The following is a 16,738-nucleotide window of genomic DNA, read 5'->3' on the forward strand; positions in this document are numbered from 1 at the left end:
CTGGGTTGGGAGCATGCAGGAGGCAGCCAATCAATGGTTCTCTCTCATCGCTGATGTTTCTATCTCTCTCTCCCTCTCCCTTCCTCTCTGAAATCAATTAAAGTATTTTTTAAAAATATTATTCTTTTGCCAAAACCGGTTTGGCTCAGTGGATAGAGCGTCGGCCTGCGGACTGAAAGGTCCCAGGTTCGATTCCGGTCAAGGGCATGTACCTTGGTTGCGGGCACATCCTCAGTGGGAGGTGTGCAGGAGGCAGCTGATCGATGTTTCTCTCTCATCGATGTTTCTAGCTCTCTATCCCTCTCCCTTCCTCTCTGTGAAATATCAATAAAATATATTTAAAAAATATATATTATTCTTTGCACTTGTTATAGCTCTTATTACTGAGGTTTGGGAACCCTTTCACCCAAGGGAATCAGTACATCAACTCGTAGTAAGAACAGACTGGCTGATAATCCTACCCGTTCACCTTCCTCCTCTGGCGTCTCAGACTCTCCTCTCCTCTGACTTTCTTCTATGCCAGAGGAGAGGAGAGTCTGAGACACTTGCCGACTCTTCCACCAACTCTTTAAATGCTGGAGTTCCTGGTCCTCCTGTTTTCTTCTTACCTTTTCCATGGGCATCCCCGTCCACACTTTCGTTGAGGACTTCTAAATCCATACTTGCCCCCAAGCTATTCCCCTGAAACTACATTCAAATTCCTAACTGCTGGAGGTATCACAGCTGTCTCAAACACAGCATGTCTAGAACTCAACTCTTTCTATACACTTCCCCCAAACTGAAAGATTTCAAATAAAAGTCCGCTTCTCTTAACAAACTGGAAAATCTGATAATGCAGAACCCATGTGAAAACAACTGGCTGGAGGTAAGGAGTAGCTGCCTCCTTTAAATGAAGCCTGAGGCCTCCTGTTGTGCGCAGTCCCTACCACTTCCAACGTCCTTTACCTGGCTGACTTCACACAATACATTCCTGGCCTGGCAACTGTAGATGCCTTAGTTTGTGACCAGTGAAGTAGGTCATCCAAGATCATCTGCTGAATTAAGAAATGAATTAATGAACCAAATAGCATCACTCTTTCCTATTCAGACTGGAATTACCTGATTTTATTGAATCCTGGCTCACCAGTTACTAAACGGATTGCAATGTTGCATAACCTCTCTATGCCTCAGTGACTTCATTCATGAAATACTCATCCACCAGAATTCTCAATTTTAATTAATACCACTCCAAAACAGAAACCCAAGTTATTTTTCCTAGTCCCCAGTAGACACTTCATCACCAAATCAAACCAATTTCATTGCTTGTTTCTCCCACAGAATCTATTATTCCTTCACCCACATTCCCAGGACCCTAGTTTAGGCCCTCATCACCTTTCCTTGAAGAATGGCATTAGCCTTCCAAATTTTTTCTCTACCCCAAGTCATGGTCCTGCTTCAAACCATCTTTTATACTCCAGAAACTGGAGGGACCTGGAACAGAATGATCAAACAATTACAGCATTACAATTTTATTTTATAGATTTTAACCCAATAGTGTTGAAGCCAGATTAAAACAGCAATGATCTGAATCCAGTATGAGCAGAGAGGGGAAGGGAAGAGATAGAAGAGAGAATAAGAATAAACTGGGTAAAATGTGGTTAGCTGAAGAGAGCTCCTTCTTAAGACATAAGCAAGTCCTCTGAATAGAAACTTCCACGAACTATAAGAGAATTGGTGCTAATTTTTTTAACTCTCACAAGAAGAACTTTTTAGTCTGGATAAAAGGACTTTCATGTTTGTTTAGGACTGGTGTAATCAGAATCAGCTTCACTGGGGCTTCTTCTAAGCAATGACTCATGTTGTTTTAGCTGGTGCTGACTCCCTGCCCCGCAGAGGATGACACAGCTTTGAACAGGCAGAGAACGGCCTGGACTGCTGTCTCCAGCTCCATACACGCTTCCAGCCACTGGGAGAGGTGGGCGTTCTCTAGAGCCGATCTTTCTGCAACTAAGCACAATTCAGATTTCACAAAAACAGTTGCCAAGTCAACCTCGTAATCACTGAGCTTTACAAATGAGGAGGGAAAGAAGTTAGGTTGTGGCATGTTAAAAATCACAGGGGCCAGCCATCCTCTGGTTTTCAAAACAGAATGTGCGGAAACTTAGTCAGCTTTTTCCCCATTTAATTGCTTACTCTGTTGAGGTCAGCAAATGTTTTCCTTTAAGATTCCAATGAGAAGTTGCAGCCACTGTGTTTTCCAGACTCTCCACGTAAAACTTAAGGAGATAATGTGCACGGATAGTTGTAATAGTATTTGAAAGGAAGCTAAGGAAATGCCTTTCTCACAACCATCACGACCTTTTCTCTAATTCTACGCTAGTTCTTACTGTTTCCCAGTGAGAACGCCAGTTTCCCCCTCATCCATGATCTCCTTGCTGTTGGCCTAGCTGCTCCCAGAACCATGTTGTGGGCCTCAGTACCCTGGTAAGGGGAACTGGTGACCAGGGGGCAGCAGATGGTAGTCAGAGCCTGGCTCAACAAGCGGAATATTCCTTCTGAGGCTCCAGCGAGACACTGTTCCATACTCTCTTCCCAGCTGCCTCACAGGGGTTGTTCCTTGCAGTCCTCACTCATGACTGGATCTCCATGATGCCCAGTTCCCATTGATAACACACTCTGAGCAACCTGGCTGATAAGAACAGTTAGAGAAGACTTCTAAAGACATGCAGTTAGCAGAGGAGCCAGACCACTCTTTTTACGTATAGTAACTAAAATAACTGTCCAATCTCTGCAGCTCTGGTGTCCTGAGAACCAAAGTTTATCAAAATGAATACCTTAAAAAATAAACAAGTGCCCAGAGCCTAGAGGCCATTCTGATTCTGACTTCCCCAGAAGATTCAAGTCCAGACTATAATGGGCCCTGGATTTGTTTTCTAAACAGAAGCCCTTGAAACCCAATCTAGGTGTGGCATTATCCATGGCTCCAAGGTCACTGATGGATAAGAACTGTGCCCAGGCTAGGCTTATGAGAGATTAGAGATGGCTCCTGGGTCCAGATGGCCACAACCTATCTTATCTTATCCTAAATTTCTGAGCAAGACTTAGAACTGATCTTCACAAAGGTATGGTGCAGGACCTGGCTTGGTCCTTCGGTAGGTTTCAAATAGAGATAAGGTAAAAACCTGACTGAATATTGGGAGACAAAGAAGGCCCCATTCATTCTTATGGAGTGTTTTCTCAACATACATTAAGAATTCTTATGTTATAGGTCATATTGCAAGGAACAGAGTAAAATATACTTTTTTTTAACCAAAGAAATCTACCTTAGTAGCTAAAGAAAGCAATTATTAAAACTAAAATGAAAAATTCTAAGAGCTAGTTACTAAGAACATAAATTTAAGGATTAAAAGCTGCCTTCCCCCTTTCTGCCTAAAAAAGCCAAAGGAAGATTTCCTGTTACTGATTGCTTGGGTCTCACTTTCTTGGTCAAGTTAAATGACTTCTCTAGCACATTCTGTCTATTTTTAAATATTCTTACCTAAATAAGACTGCATCAAGGGCAAGAATAGTTTTTAAAATAAAATAAAAAAAATCTTGTAATTGCACTTCTTTCAAGTGGTAACATTTTTCTAATAAACTATTTATATGCATTCACACTTAACCTACTTCATGCATATTTCATTAAAACAAAGTAGGAATGATTGCAAAAGGAAAGACTAAATCAAAACGAAGCATTTATAACATCTACCATGTGGAAGTTGTTGATGCTGGTTGCTAAGGGGGATACAGTAATACTGACCCTGCTCTCAATAAGCCTACAACAAAATTCAGGCGGAAAAACACTAAATACATAATATATTAAGTAATGTTTCAAGATTGAAATAACAGGTTTAAAAAGCACCAGTTTTGGAAGGATTGGGAGGGAATCCTGGCTCTCTCATTACCTCACTGTGTGATCTTGGGCCTCAGTTCCTTCCTGGCATAGGACTGTTGTAAGGACTAAATGAAGTCTTGTATGTCAAGCTCAATTAAGGTATCAAAAAAACTAGGCCTTCTTTTTAAAGCAGACAACACCAGACAATACATGATTAATTATTAAATAACTAGAGGCCCGGTGCACAAAATTCGTGCATGGGGGTGTGTGTCCCTCAGCCCAGCCTGCACCCTCTCCAATCTGGGACCCCTTGAGGGATGTCCGACTGCCTACAGGATCGGGCCTAAACGGGCAGTCGGACATCCCTCTCACAATCCAGGACTGCTAGCTCCCAACTGCTCACCTGCGTGCCTTCCTGATTGCCCCCAACTGCTTCTGCCTGCCAGCCTGATCACCCCTAACCACTCCCCTGCCAGCCTGACTGATGCCTAAATGCCCTCCGATACAGGCCTGGTCACCCCTAACTGCCCTCCCCCCAACTGCTCTCCCCTGCAGGCCTGGGTCCCTCCTAACTGCCTTTCCCTGCAGGCCTGGTTGCCCCCAACTGCTCTCCCCTGCCGGCTTGGTAACCCCTAACTGCCCTCCCCTGCAGGCTTGATCACCCCCAACTGCCCTCCCTTGCAGGCCTGGTCCCTCCCAACTGCCCTCCCCTGCTGGCCTGATCACCCACAACTGCCCTCCCTTGCAGGACTGGTCCCTCCCAACTGCCCTCCCCTGCTGGCCTGATCGCCCACAACTGCCCTCCCTTGCTGGCCATCTTGTGGTAGCCATCTTGTGTCCACATGGGGGCAGGATCTTTGACCACATGGGGGCAGCCATCTTGTGTGTTGGAGTGATGGTCAATCTGCATATTACTCTTTTATTAGCTAGGATAGAGGCCTGGTGCACGGGTGGGGGCCAGCTGGTTTGCCCTGAAGGGTGTCCCAGATCAGGGTGGGGGTTCCCTTGGGGCGTGAGGTGGCCTGGGCGAGGGGCCTGTGGTGGTTTGCAGGCTGGCCACGCCCCCTGGCAACCCAAGCGGAGGCCCTGGTATCTGGGGTTTATTTATCTTCTACAATTGAAACTTTGTAGCCTGGAGCGGAGCCAAGCCTTCTGCTTGCTCCCATGGTGGCAGCCTTTTTTGGGGGGATTCATGTATCTTCTATAATTGAAACTTTGTAGCCTTAAGCGGAGGCCTGGGCTGGCCAGGGTGTGCGGAAAGCTTGGCTTCCTCCATCACCGAGGGCAACCCTAGCCTTCTGCTCTTTCCAGCTCTGTGGCTGCCGCCATTTCTGTTTGGATTTATGTATCTTCTATCATTGAAACTTTGTAGCCTTGAGTGGAGGCCTAGGCCAGCAAGGGCAGGCAGAAAGCTTGGCTTCCTCCATTGCCAGGGAAACCCAAGCCTCCCTCCTGCTCTCTGTGGCCATAGCCATCTTGGTTGGGTTTATTTACATATTCACTCTGATTGGCTGGTGGGCGTGGCTGCTGGGCGTGGCCGGTGGGTGTAGTGGAGTGAGGGTTAATTTGCATATTACTCTTTTATTAGATAGGATTACTGTTATGGCAGGTGAAAACTCTTCTGGCTACTAGGATTAAGGAATTCTTCAGAAGTTTCGTCCTTACTTCTTTGACTATGTTTATTCTCTTTTGTTTTGCTTTTTATCTCCTGCCACTTAAATATGGGTTTAGTCCCAATCATTGACATGTTAACTTCATCTACTGTGTGAATTTTTCAGTGTGGTAATGAAGATAGGGAAAAGTGGGAAGGAAAGACATCAAATATCATATTATTAGATATAATGTCATTTTAGTATGCTTAACATTTTTTCTAAACATCTGTCAGATTTCTCTACTGATCTGTAAAGATAAAATCCTTTTTTATGATCTTTGTAGAAAGATAAATGCAATGGCCAGTGTTTTCTAAATTGATTTCATAAATGAATACTGAACAGGAAATGTCAAAGGAATTATCTTCTTTATACATTACAGATGTACAGATAGAGATGTAAAGACTTATCTCTTATACATAAAAGATAATCAGTACCACAACTTAGAATTACTAAAATAGTACAAATAAATCACAAGTGTTTGACAATTTCAAAACAACTACATACTACTCTGTCTCTGATTTCCGTTTCTCTTTCCTGTCCTTTGTATTGTGTGTTTGTGTGCAGTCGTCATCTGTTCATAAGGGATCAGAAATGGAATGCACAGGTTTAATTAGTTTTAAGAGTAACATGAGACACTCAGCTGGTTCTCTAAGTGACACTTAGAGCATGTTCTCCCACCCTCGGAATTACTTGGCACTCACTGCCTGTCAAAAGGATAGTTTTATCAAAAATATTCATTTAGTGAGGAGTGATTTAACACATTTGATACTCAAAGAATGTCTCATAACCCCTAGATATTTAAGAAGATGAAAACACAATAAAACAATCTACTGCTTTCTTTAGTTCCCATCTTAGAGAATAAAGCAACTTTATTATTTTGTTTTGATGTACACCTCTAGTAACCACAAAGAAATGGACACATGAAACTTCATGGGATGAAGAATGACACATGATCTGAAACTCACTAACCCAAGTAACCAGAGCATAGCAAGAAACTGAAAGCAAACCAGCAAACCAAAAAAACTCAAAGAAACCGACATAAATGCTATCAAAATCTTTTGTTAAATTACACATTTTAGTCCTTTGAACAGCATTTTCTTTACACAGTTCTAACAAGCTTAATTATCTAATCAAAAGTAGATTACAAAGCATGTTAAAAATAGCCATAGTAGAAAGAATAGAACACTGCCAAAGGCTTTCAGGACTGCCTGAAAATAAGGGGAAAATAACAACAATGATAGATAATACTTAAGTTACATAAGAAATAAAACAATGCACCAATATAAGCCATTTACTATTAAGACAAGCAAACTTACACATCTTAATAGATGCCTTTACTACACACCATAAACCACACTGTCTTACTAATGAGTCATTAAAAAAGGGTCATTTCTACATTATTTAAGGCTACGTCTGACTTTTCATACAAAGAGGCTTAAAGGCAAAACAAACACTCTATTGCTTAAATGGATAAACTTTATTCCCAAAATGTTCATCAAAGAAACATTTTATTCCCTTCCTTTGCTTTGCTACAAAACATTTCACTTTTATTCTTTGCTAGAACTATATCTAGAGACCATACATTGAGAAAACAGAGAACAGAAATTACTTTAGAAATGAAATAGTTTGGTTTAAGGATGGAATGACAAGAAATTTTGATTATATGCAAATTAGAATGTTTGCTTTCATTATAACACATTTGCAGATGTGCAAGTAACATCTTAGGAACACTAGAGGGGAAAAATGTTTTCCATCAGGAGAAGCAGTTCTAAGAAAACAGAAAGCCTCCATAGCCTCACCAACAGACCCTAGCAACCTGAGATTAACAACTACCCTCCTTTTCTTCTTATCCTCACCCAAGGGATTTTTTCCATTGATTTTTTTAGAAAGAGTGGAGTGGAGGGAGAAGAGAAAAAGAGAGAGAGAGAGAGAGAGAGAGAGAGAGAGAGAGAGAGAGAGAGGATGTGAGAGAGAAACAGCGATTGGTCGCCTTTTGCATGTGTCCTGACTGGGCAGGGATCAAGCCTGCAGCCGACCAAGATAGGAGGTACATGCCCTTGACCAGGAATCAAACCACTGAGCAAACTGGCCAGAGCTAGTAACTACCCTCTTGATGCAGACTTTCACTTAGCATCTTTGTGATTACTTTTCTTTTAATCCAATAATAAAATTTTCCTTCTAAAGAATCATGAAACTTTGAAAACTAGAGAATTTCTTTTTATAGGTTTCACCAATTCAGACCAGAAAAAAAAACAAAAACCATTCTATCACAAAACTGTGGGGGAAAGAGTAGGTTAAATGACTATTGATGCCTTTTTACATTTACTTGGTTGACTTTTTAAAGGTGTACAGTAACTCCCCATGATCATTCTCATATATTAATTACACAGGGGGAAATTATAGATTTACAATAGGGAACCCTGGCTGACATCACCTTAAGCAGGTGATCAGAGTTAACATCAACATTAGTGAGACATACTGACATCACGTACCCCTGACATGATGTTACTGAGAAGGGCCCAACATCATTCTGCAGATTTCTCACCCAAAATGCATATCTTCAGTTTAATCATGATAGGATATCAGACCAACCCAAGTTGAGAGACTTCTTCGAAACAACCAATCAATACTCTAAGAGGGGAAAGGTCATAAAAGACAAGGACAGACTGTCACAGATTGGTGGAGGTTTGGGAGGCATGAGTAAATCCATCCTAGATTCAATTCTACAACAGTGCTAATGGAAAACTGGTGAAACTAGGATAAAGTCTATAGTTTAGTTAATAGCGTTTTACCAGTATTCATTTTTCCGTTTCATAATGGAACTGTGGTTTTGCAAAATATTAACATAGAGGAAGCTGGGAGAAGCTTACACATAAGTCACTGAACTACCTTTGAAAGTTTTCTGTAAGTCTAATATTGTATCAAAGTAAAAGTTAAGAAAAAGATGTCATCTTTATCCTCATGAAAGTGATTCTGTATTTTGTGGACACATGAAGGATTAATGATCAGGGAGGACTGAGTAGGTTAAAAATGGACAAAGCAACTGGCCAAATGTTTGGGCAAACGACAGGATCAAAGGAAATGTGCCAGATGTTTTCCACTCGCTCTACACAGGGAGGCACCCCACTCAGCAGGGCCCACTGTAAAGAGAAACCGGAGACACAAACTCTGATTTCAACCCTAACATAGTGACCTATAAATATCTTATTCTCCCTTAAGACTCCTGTTTCCCTTATTATTTCTGAAACCTCTAGATAAAGTCCTACTGCTGTGCTTATGTATATGTCCATAAGCTCACAGAAATGTCTTTTAATTAATTTCAATCCAGGAAAGTACCAATTAACATGTCATTAAAAGTTCCTAAACTTAGTCTTTTTTACAAAATAGTTACTTTCCAGTCATTTTAATATAATCATTCTCATTCTAGTTATGATATGAGGAAACCACATCCCCTTTACAAAAGTTTAACATTGTTGTAGAATTAGAATGCCCAGGATAACCTTGGTTAGCTTCTATGTTTGTTTTTGAGGAAGAGTTGGTTCTTTTCTTCTTCTATTTTTATCCTCTCTTGGGAAGTTTATGGCATAATGAGATAAACGTAAGAAATACTCATGGCCATTTAACACTACACCTTCTCAGAAAAATGTGGTATATTTTATCTGTATATAACTTAGAAGGTCTTTGAAGATATCCAGCTTTCTCTTCAGCTACTTTTCACTTTGTAAGTGAAGTTATTTTGTATGTATGTCAACATGTTCACCATGGATTCTGAATGAGGGTGGTAGAAGCTTAGCCTCTATAAAAGGCACATGATTCTAAAGACAATTCCAACCATTTCTTGTAACAGAACAGAGAATGTATAAGCCTTCATTCTCATTTTTCGTTACAGGATAAAATGTAAAGGACAGAATGTTTGCAAAAAAGAATTACTTCTGCCGAAACCGGTTTGGCTCGGTGGATGGAGCGTCAGCCTGCGGACTGAAAGGGCCCGGGTTCGATTCCGGTCAAGGGCATGTACCTTGGTTGCGGGCACATCCCCAGTGGGAGGTGTGCAGGAGGTAGCTGATCGATGTTTCTCTCATCGATGTTTCTAGCTCTCTATCCCTCTCCCTTTCTCTCTGTGAAATATCAATAAAATATATTAAAAAAAAAAAAAAGAATTACTTCTTCTCCTAACGAATACTTAGTACTCTTTCCTGCATGAGCAAGTTTTAGGGATTGGTACCAAGACTATCTTACTCTCCTCCTTACCAACAACTGTGGTTAAAAGTGATAATAGTAATAATACAGCTAACAACTAGAGGCTTCCTTGGTATCCGACACTATTCTAAGCAGCTGAAGCAAGTTGCCTAAGGCCAAATGGCTGTAAAGGATGTAGGTGGAGTCTGACCCCAAGCCAGAGTAACTGGTGCTCCATACTGGCTACTGACTTTAATAAAAAGAAAATGGGCAGGCCCGAAAGAAACTGCAATGGACACCCTGCTTCAGTGTTGAAAATGAACAGGAAGAAGCTTGCGATTGAGCAGCCTTTACTCAGCTTCAGCGAGTGCTGGCAGGCGCAGCCGAGGCCTGAGCTGTTGGATCATTTAATTTTCTTTCTTTTCTTTTCTCTCTCTCTCTCTCTCTCTCTCTCTCAATAGGAAGGTGGCAGTCTAGATTTATGTCTTGATTTCAAAATGTTACTGCTTATTTCCATCCTTTTCTAAAAATCCTAGTGGTCTGAAAGGTAAAGAGGCATATTCTCATGGCAGGGACTTTATCTCATTCATCTTTGTATGCCTTACCTAATGTGCTGTTGGCACATAGTAGGTGCAAAAAGGTTGCCTTCTGCTGTTACAGCCCCTGCCATTTTATATACGTGGTAGGAATTCATTAATTTATTCACCAAATATTTACTGACCTACTACAATGTGCCAGACACTGTTCTAGGCACTTGGGATTCAATAGTGAAGAGAAAGAGAAGAGAGAAGAAACAGAGGATCATATTTTAGTGGGAGAAACAGGTCAAATGAAAACAAAAGCACATAAAGTCAGATGGAGTGGAGGATTGGAAAATAAGGAGATGGTTTGCTTTGAATTGAGCCCATGCCATCCAGAGCTAAAGAATGAAACTTAGGAAGTTAGATACAATAGTCCATGCTTCCTAGTTCCATACTGCTCACTACTCCACAAATATGTCACACATATGTAAGCAATTTAAAGAAAAGGGTCTTCTTGAGAGAGAGAGCTTTCTTCATAAGGAGAACAATAAGATCTTGCTCCTTGGCTTGAAAGGAAGTATTGATCAGTAGTTAGTGAGTCAAAGGTTAATAACTTGGGCTTGATTATTTCTGTTATCTGACTGATGATTGATGATGTCCTCTGGCTCCTCTAAAGACAGGAACCCCCTTTTGATTGCTGTTACTGGGAACCAAGGAATTAAGCCATTCTTTAGTCATTTAGTTGCAACAGGGCAGGGGCAGGGGTCGTCTATCTCCTGCATCAGAGGGTGCATGGCACAAAGGTCCCTACAGAGAGGGTACAGGGCAGTCACCAAAAATGCAAACTTGGAGCAACATAAATTTAACGGGCAACTGGCATGGTAAAAAGGCTAGCTAGCTCTGACACACAACTCTTCTGCTCTCATGTATTATCATTCCACAAGACCACATGCTGAGTTAATGGAACTTCTCCTCCAGTTTGCTTTGGAAACGGATGTAGTTTCAAGTAGCCCAAATGGCACAATCTGGCTATTGCCCCTAGACAGCTGCTGGGAGCTGCAGACAGGACAGCTCTACCAGATGAGGCATATGCCTCCTATCACCAAGTTGTATCTAAAAATGCACAAACCTGGTCCCCAGCTTCTCATCAAATCACTCATATCTATTCCGTACTCATAATTTGAGTAATTAGTCAATGATTATGTTTAGAAAACACCCTAAAGACAAATGCAAGTTTGTATGTTCAAGCAGCCTTTAAAATAATGTTCACAGCCCCTAAGACTGGAAGAAAAATTTCCTTTCCTCGTTGTCTTTATATAAAAATTAGATTTTACTCAACTTGCACTTTTTTGGAAGAAACAATATTTTCTTTGTTAGTCAAGCCCCAAACAGATATCATGCCAAGGCATTTTGTTCTTGTCATGGAAACTAGCCAAAAAGATATTCCTTGAAATAAAAGTCACAATCTGTTGAAAGCCTCACAAGTCCATTAAATTAAGAAACAAGTAATCATTATCACATAACTAAAAAGCATGAGAAAAAGTTAATGACTTAAATATGCAAACTCCCCACTTGTAAAGAAAACTATCAGTGGATCCATTGCTGCCAAATAGCAACATTTAAACAAATAAAATTTCCCCTAAATAAGTGTCAGATATCAAACCATCCTACTTATCAGTGAACTACTTTTGTCTACCCACAGAAACTTCCTAAAAGTCTAACATCTTTGGTTTCGTTCATGGAAGTTCCATTGGCCTTGATCTTGCATCAAATAGATGGAAACTGATAGAATAATTTAACACAGATTCCTGATTTAGTAAATATAAACTGCACATAATGAGATGGTTATAGGTCTTTTGACCCAAAAGAAATGTTATAATTGCATTTAAAGAATAGTCAACATTAGCAATAATAAAATAATACCAATGTATTTATACAATTGAAAGTGTTTTTGAAAAAAATGTAAAAGTAAAATTGTTTATAAACGTCTACTGAGATTTACTTTTTGGAGAATGTCTCCATCTACTTCGTATTAGTTCAGGTGGCATGGAGTTAGTTACTAAAGAAGCTCTGGATAGTATTCGAGCATTTAGGATAACGTATTGTTAATTCTTTTTTACTTTCTGCTTGTGTTTCACTTTAAATGCTTTTCTTAAAATTCTCCCATACCCCCATGGGTGAATCTGGCAAAGATGAGGCATATGCCTGCTATCACCAAGTTGTATCAAGAACACAACTCTGCTACTGATCTCTGCCTTCAGCCTTGGCGGGTGCGACTTCGTGCACTTCCCACTTCCAATCAAGAACAATACAAAGAACAGCAGGCTCCCTCCCCTGTCCACCAAAACTTGAAACAACAATCAAGGGATGGTGGAGGGATGCCCAGGCAGAGAACCCCGGGACAAGCCGAAACCCCCAGCCCCGAAAGCCCTGCTCCCTCCGGAGCGGCTCAGTACCTGCTGCCCGGGTGGCTGGCGGCGGCGCGGGGCGCGCAGCGCGGCTCGGAGCTGGGCGGCTGGGAGCGGGCGTACGAGTGGTAGGCGGTCAGCACCACGCCGCCCGAGTCCTCCACTTCCATCGTCAGCCGCGCATGTCTCGGCTCCCGCCCGAGAACAAAGGCGGGGACCAGCATGGACCAGCACCGGGACCCCGTCACCGGCGGGGAGGCAGGGCCCATCCAGCTCCCGGGGGCTCTCTCCGGGCTGTCAGGGCAGCCGGCCCCGCCCGCGGGGCAGCCCTATTAGCATAGATTGCAAAACACGCCCCGGAGCCCTGGAGGGGGGTGGTGGGCCGTGAGGACGAGGTGGTGGGGTGGGATCCCTGACTCTAGGAAACTGGAAACCGGCTGTGATCCTTCAGGGCTCGGGCGAGCTGCTCTAGTAAAGTTTTTTCTTGCTTTGTTTCTTTTCCTTTTCCTTTTCTCACCTCCCCCATTCCACCGGGAGGCTTATCCGATAGCTAGGAACATTTCCTGCCTGGTAGCCTGGAGTGAGAGAAAGAAACCGTGCCTGGGAGCCCGGGCTGGGCAGGAGAGCAGCCAGGTCCACACTTGTGGTCTGGGAAGAAAGGAAGAAAATGCGACTCTCATTTAAAGCATCCACATCAAAAATGGAAGAACCGGATTACGTTGCTGTGTACTTAGTCAAGTTACAATAAACTTGATTTCCTTTCGGGCAGGTAATTCCCGCTTACAGCAGGCAGAACATGTCCCTCCCTCGCCCTCAATGCCACAACAACCAGGCTCTGACCTCACTCCCACATCCCTTTCCTCCTCCGAGTCCTGATCAAATTAACAGACAGCTTTCAGCTGGCCTGGAAATCAGGCTTCATAAGCTGAAGCTTGTTATTTCCAGAGGTCTTGATGGGAGGTTGAGGAGTGGCTGGCTGGAAGGAGCCTACCTTGACTGTCTTTCACACCCTGCCCAGGTGTGTTACCTGCTGTCTCTTACACTCCCCTGGGAGCTAGGTAGGCTGGAAAGAGGAGTTCCTTCACCCCTTACTGAGGGATGGCCTGTTATGCTACTTAACATCTCGAATCTGTTTCTGCATCTGTGAAAGGGGAAAAGAATATTCTTTCTTCTCATGGCATTAAAAGCACCAACGACATGCTAAGTTCTCAAGAAACATGGTTCTCTCTGCTCCTTCCTTACAGCCATCCAGGGAGACATTTGTTTTCACTGCAATTTCAGAGGTTGGGGAAGCAAAACGTTTTTCACCCAAAATGCTTTTTTAAAAAACGTTTTGTTGATTAAAGAAAGGGTGGGATAATAACTAACATTTACCAAAATACTCATGTATTGGATCCTGTACATTAGCTCTTTAAACAACTCTCTGAGGCATTATTATCCAAATTTTATGATTAAACAAACGTATCAAGCATCCGCGTATGGAAAAGGCACTGCAAAGGTGGTTTCATCCCCCAAAACTTGCAGACACAAAGAGACATCTGTTTACCTACTCAGTCCTACTGTATCTAATGCCAAATACATTAAAACTACGATAATACTTTCTTAAAATGTGAAGTAATAAAAAAATAGTGTAAGTATTGATACATGTCCACAATGCCTCAACTAAAACCTTGGAACCAGATACATTTCAGAATCTATTAATATTTTTTCATTTTAAAAGTAACTTGGTGCATGCACCATTTAACATTAGAACACCCTCCACCTGGGACAATTAAGGACAGCACCCTGTATTTAAACATATTTTCTTTAGCAAAAAGAAGTGACCCTAAGTGCAATAAAGTCTATTATTAGTCTCACATCAATTCAGGTCAGGTTTATCACCAAATTAGTTTTGGCACCAAACTTTTTTTTTTAATGTATACTTTTTACAGCTTTTCGAATTTTGGAACTAGGAATTATAGTAGTGGAACTTTTTATGGGTATGGGATTTCTCCTTGGCATTTTTTTTTCTTTTCTGAACTACAGACTCACAATTCTAAATACCTGCAGGGTACTTCCTTGAATGCACTTTGGCCATAACTCTGCCTCAAGATGTCCAATACCACAGTAGTACTCCCTCACGCCGGCATCATAACCCTTCATCTTCTTTTCCTGTATATTCAAGTTTTACACATCCTGGAGTCACTTTGATTTCTCTTGCCAACTGATTATCAAATCTGTCAATCCTTGCTCAAAATGTCTGCCAACCATTCCTCCTATTCCCACTGCTACTGTCTTTGTTCTCCCATCACCATCTCTTGCCTGGTGATGACAATCTTTCCTTGACATAGATTACTTTCAATTACCTCCTCTTAAACCCTCCCCCTATTCAAAGTGCTGGTAGAGTGATTTTCCTAAAACACAGGCCCGCCCCTTCTCAAGTGTCCTCAGGTGTAACCCACTTACTACAAAATTAAGTCAGAACTTGTTAGAACAGCTTCTCGTTAATGTTTTGATCACCTAAAACGTTTTCGCTCCCAAGACCCTATGGCCCATCACAATAGCTTAGTGGCTGGCAAACTCATTAGTCAACAGAGCCAAATATCAAGAGTACAACGATTGAAATTTCTTTTGAGAGCCAAATTTTTTAAACTTAAACTTCTAACACCACTTCTTCAAAATAGACTTGCCCAGGACGTGGTATTTTGTGGAAGAGCCACACTCAAAGGGCCAAAGAGCCGCATGTGGCTCGCGAGCCGCGGTTTGCCGACCACTGCACTAGCCTGTCCTGCACTCTTACCTGTCATTTTCCTATCTGGGACCCCTTAGGAACCCTCTATCTAACCCCATAAAGGCTTCTCAGGCATTCCTAACTCAAAGTAACCCCTCCTCTGGCCTCTTCTGAAAATTGCTCTTACTTCTGTGGTGGGAATAATCTCATTCTGTCATGGAGTTAAAACCCAGTTACCCCAATTGCAGTGTGTCCACGCTCTGCTCCTGTGCCCACCTCACACATAATGATTCCACCAGACTGGTTTTTGCCACTGAGCCCAGATGTGCCCACAAAATCCTTCAAAACAGAGTCCCCAGCTGCAAGATAACTTTGAGACAAAACTATTTGCTAACCCAAGATTGTATTGCTATCTTCAACAAATTTGTGCCTTTTCTTACATTGTAAGCTATTGGAGGGCTAGTGTCATATTTTTGTCATTATATCACAGAGCCACGATGTCATTATATGGTGTTTTGCAGAGTAGGCAATCAATAAGGCATATGTGTTCAATGAATGAACATATGAATCCAATAATGAATCAGTGGATGAAATAGCACTCTCTAGTGCAATATTTCTATTCTTTCAGAGTAGCCAAGGAATTATCATTATACATGGTTCATGAGTCTATATGACACAGCAAACTAAAAAAAAAAAAGTGTTTCACATGTATGTATTAATATTTTTCAACTGGGGATATATGCTTAATAAAATACAACTCTGTAAGCATTCTTGAGTTTTCAGGTTTCATAAAGATGGTAGAGTGCACATCCTATATAATAAAAGCGTAATATGCAAATCGACCAAACAGTGGAACAACTGGTCGTCAGGGGGTGGGGCCGGCGCCAGCGAGCAGGCGGTGCCAGGCCAGCAAAGGTGCATTCCAGCAAGCTGCGGGGTGGGGGGAAGCGGAGGGGCGAGGGGGGAGGGGGGGAGGACCGAAGCCGGCTGCTTGCGCTGTCCCCTGACCGGCCCACCAGTTGCCTCCCACAGAGGGCTCCTGGACTGCGAGAGGACGTAGGCCTGGCTGAGGGACCCTCCTCCCCGAGTGCATGAATTTTCATGCGCCAGGCCTCTAGTATTACATATTATAGAATACTCTGTGCGAGATAGCCTCCGTTTGCTCTCCAGATCCACTTGGCACCCTCACTACCCTGCTTAGTCCTGGTGTCATCCACGAGCTCCCTTGCCTCTACCTTTAGGAAAGAGGCAACCAAAGAGAGGTGCCACCAGAAGTCCTAGAGGGAGGAGGGAAACCAGGTTGGGTGTTTATTTCCCAGGCTTCTTCTCTGCTGTTTTGCTGTTGTCTGGTTTCTTTTACAAAGTCATAGTTCCTCACTGCAGCTCTCTCCCATGCTGGTCTCTCTGGAGTCCTG

General features: G+C 42.3%; 1 protein-coding gene across 1 annotated transcript in view; it reads right to left on the minus strand.

Annotated features, from left to right (window-relative positions):
- The window catches only part of ARHGAP28 (Rho GTPase activating protein 28), a 141,497-nt gene extending 128,683 nt beyond the window's left edge, over positions 1-12,814 (minus strand). Inside the window, exon 1 of the mRNA XM_080683466.1 lies at positions 12,662-12,814. Coding sequence (XP_080539592.1) covers positions 12,662-12,783 — 122 coding nt within the window. The 5' untranslated portion in view covers positions 12,784-12,814. The remainder of the gene's footprint in view (positions 1-12,661) is intronic.
- Between the last annotated feature and the right edge of the window lie 3,924 nt (positions 12,815-16,738).

Source organism: Plecotus auritus (assembly GCF_963455305.1).
Source record: "Plecotus auritus genome assembly, chromosome: 8".
NCBI classification, from domain to species: Eukaryota; Metazoa; Chordata; class Mammalia; order Chiroptera; family Vespertilionidae; genus Plecotus; species Plecotus auritus.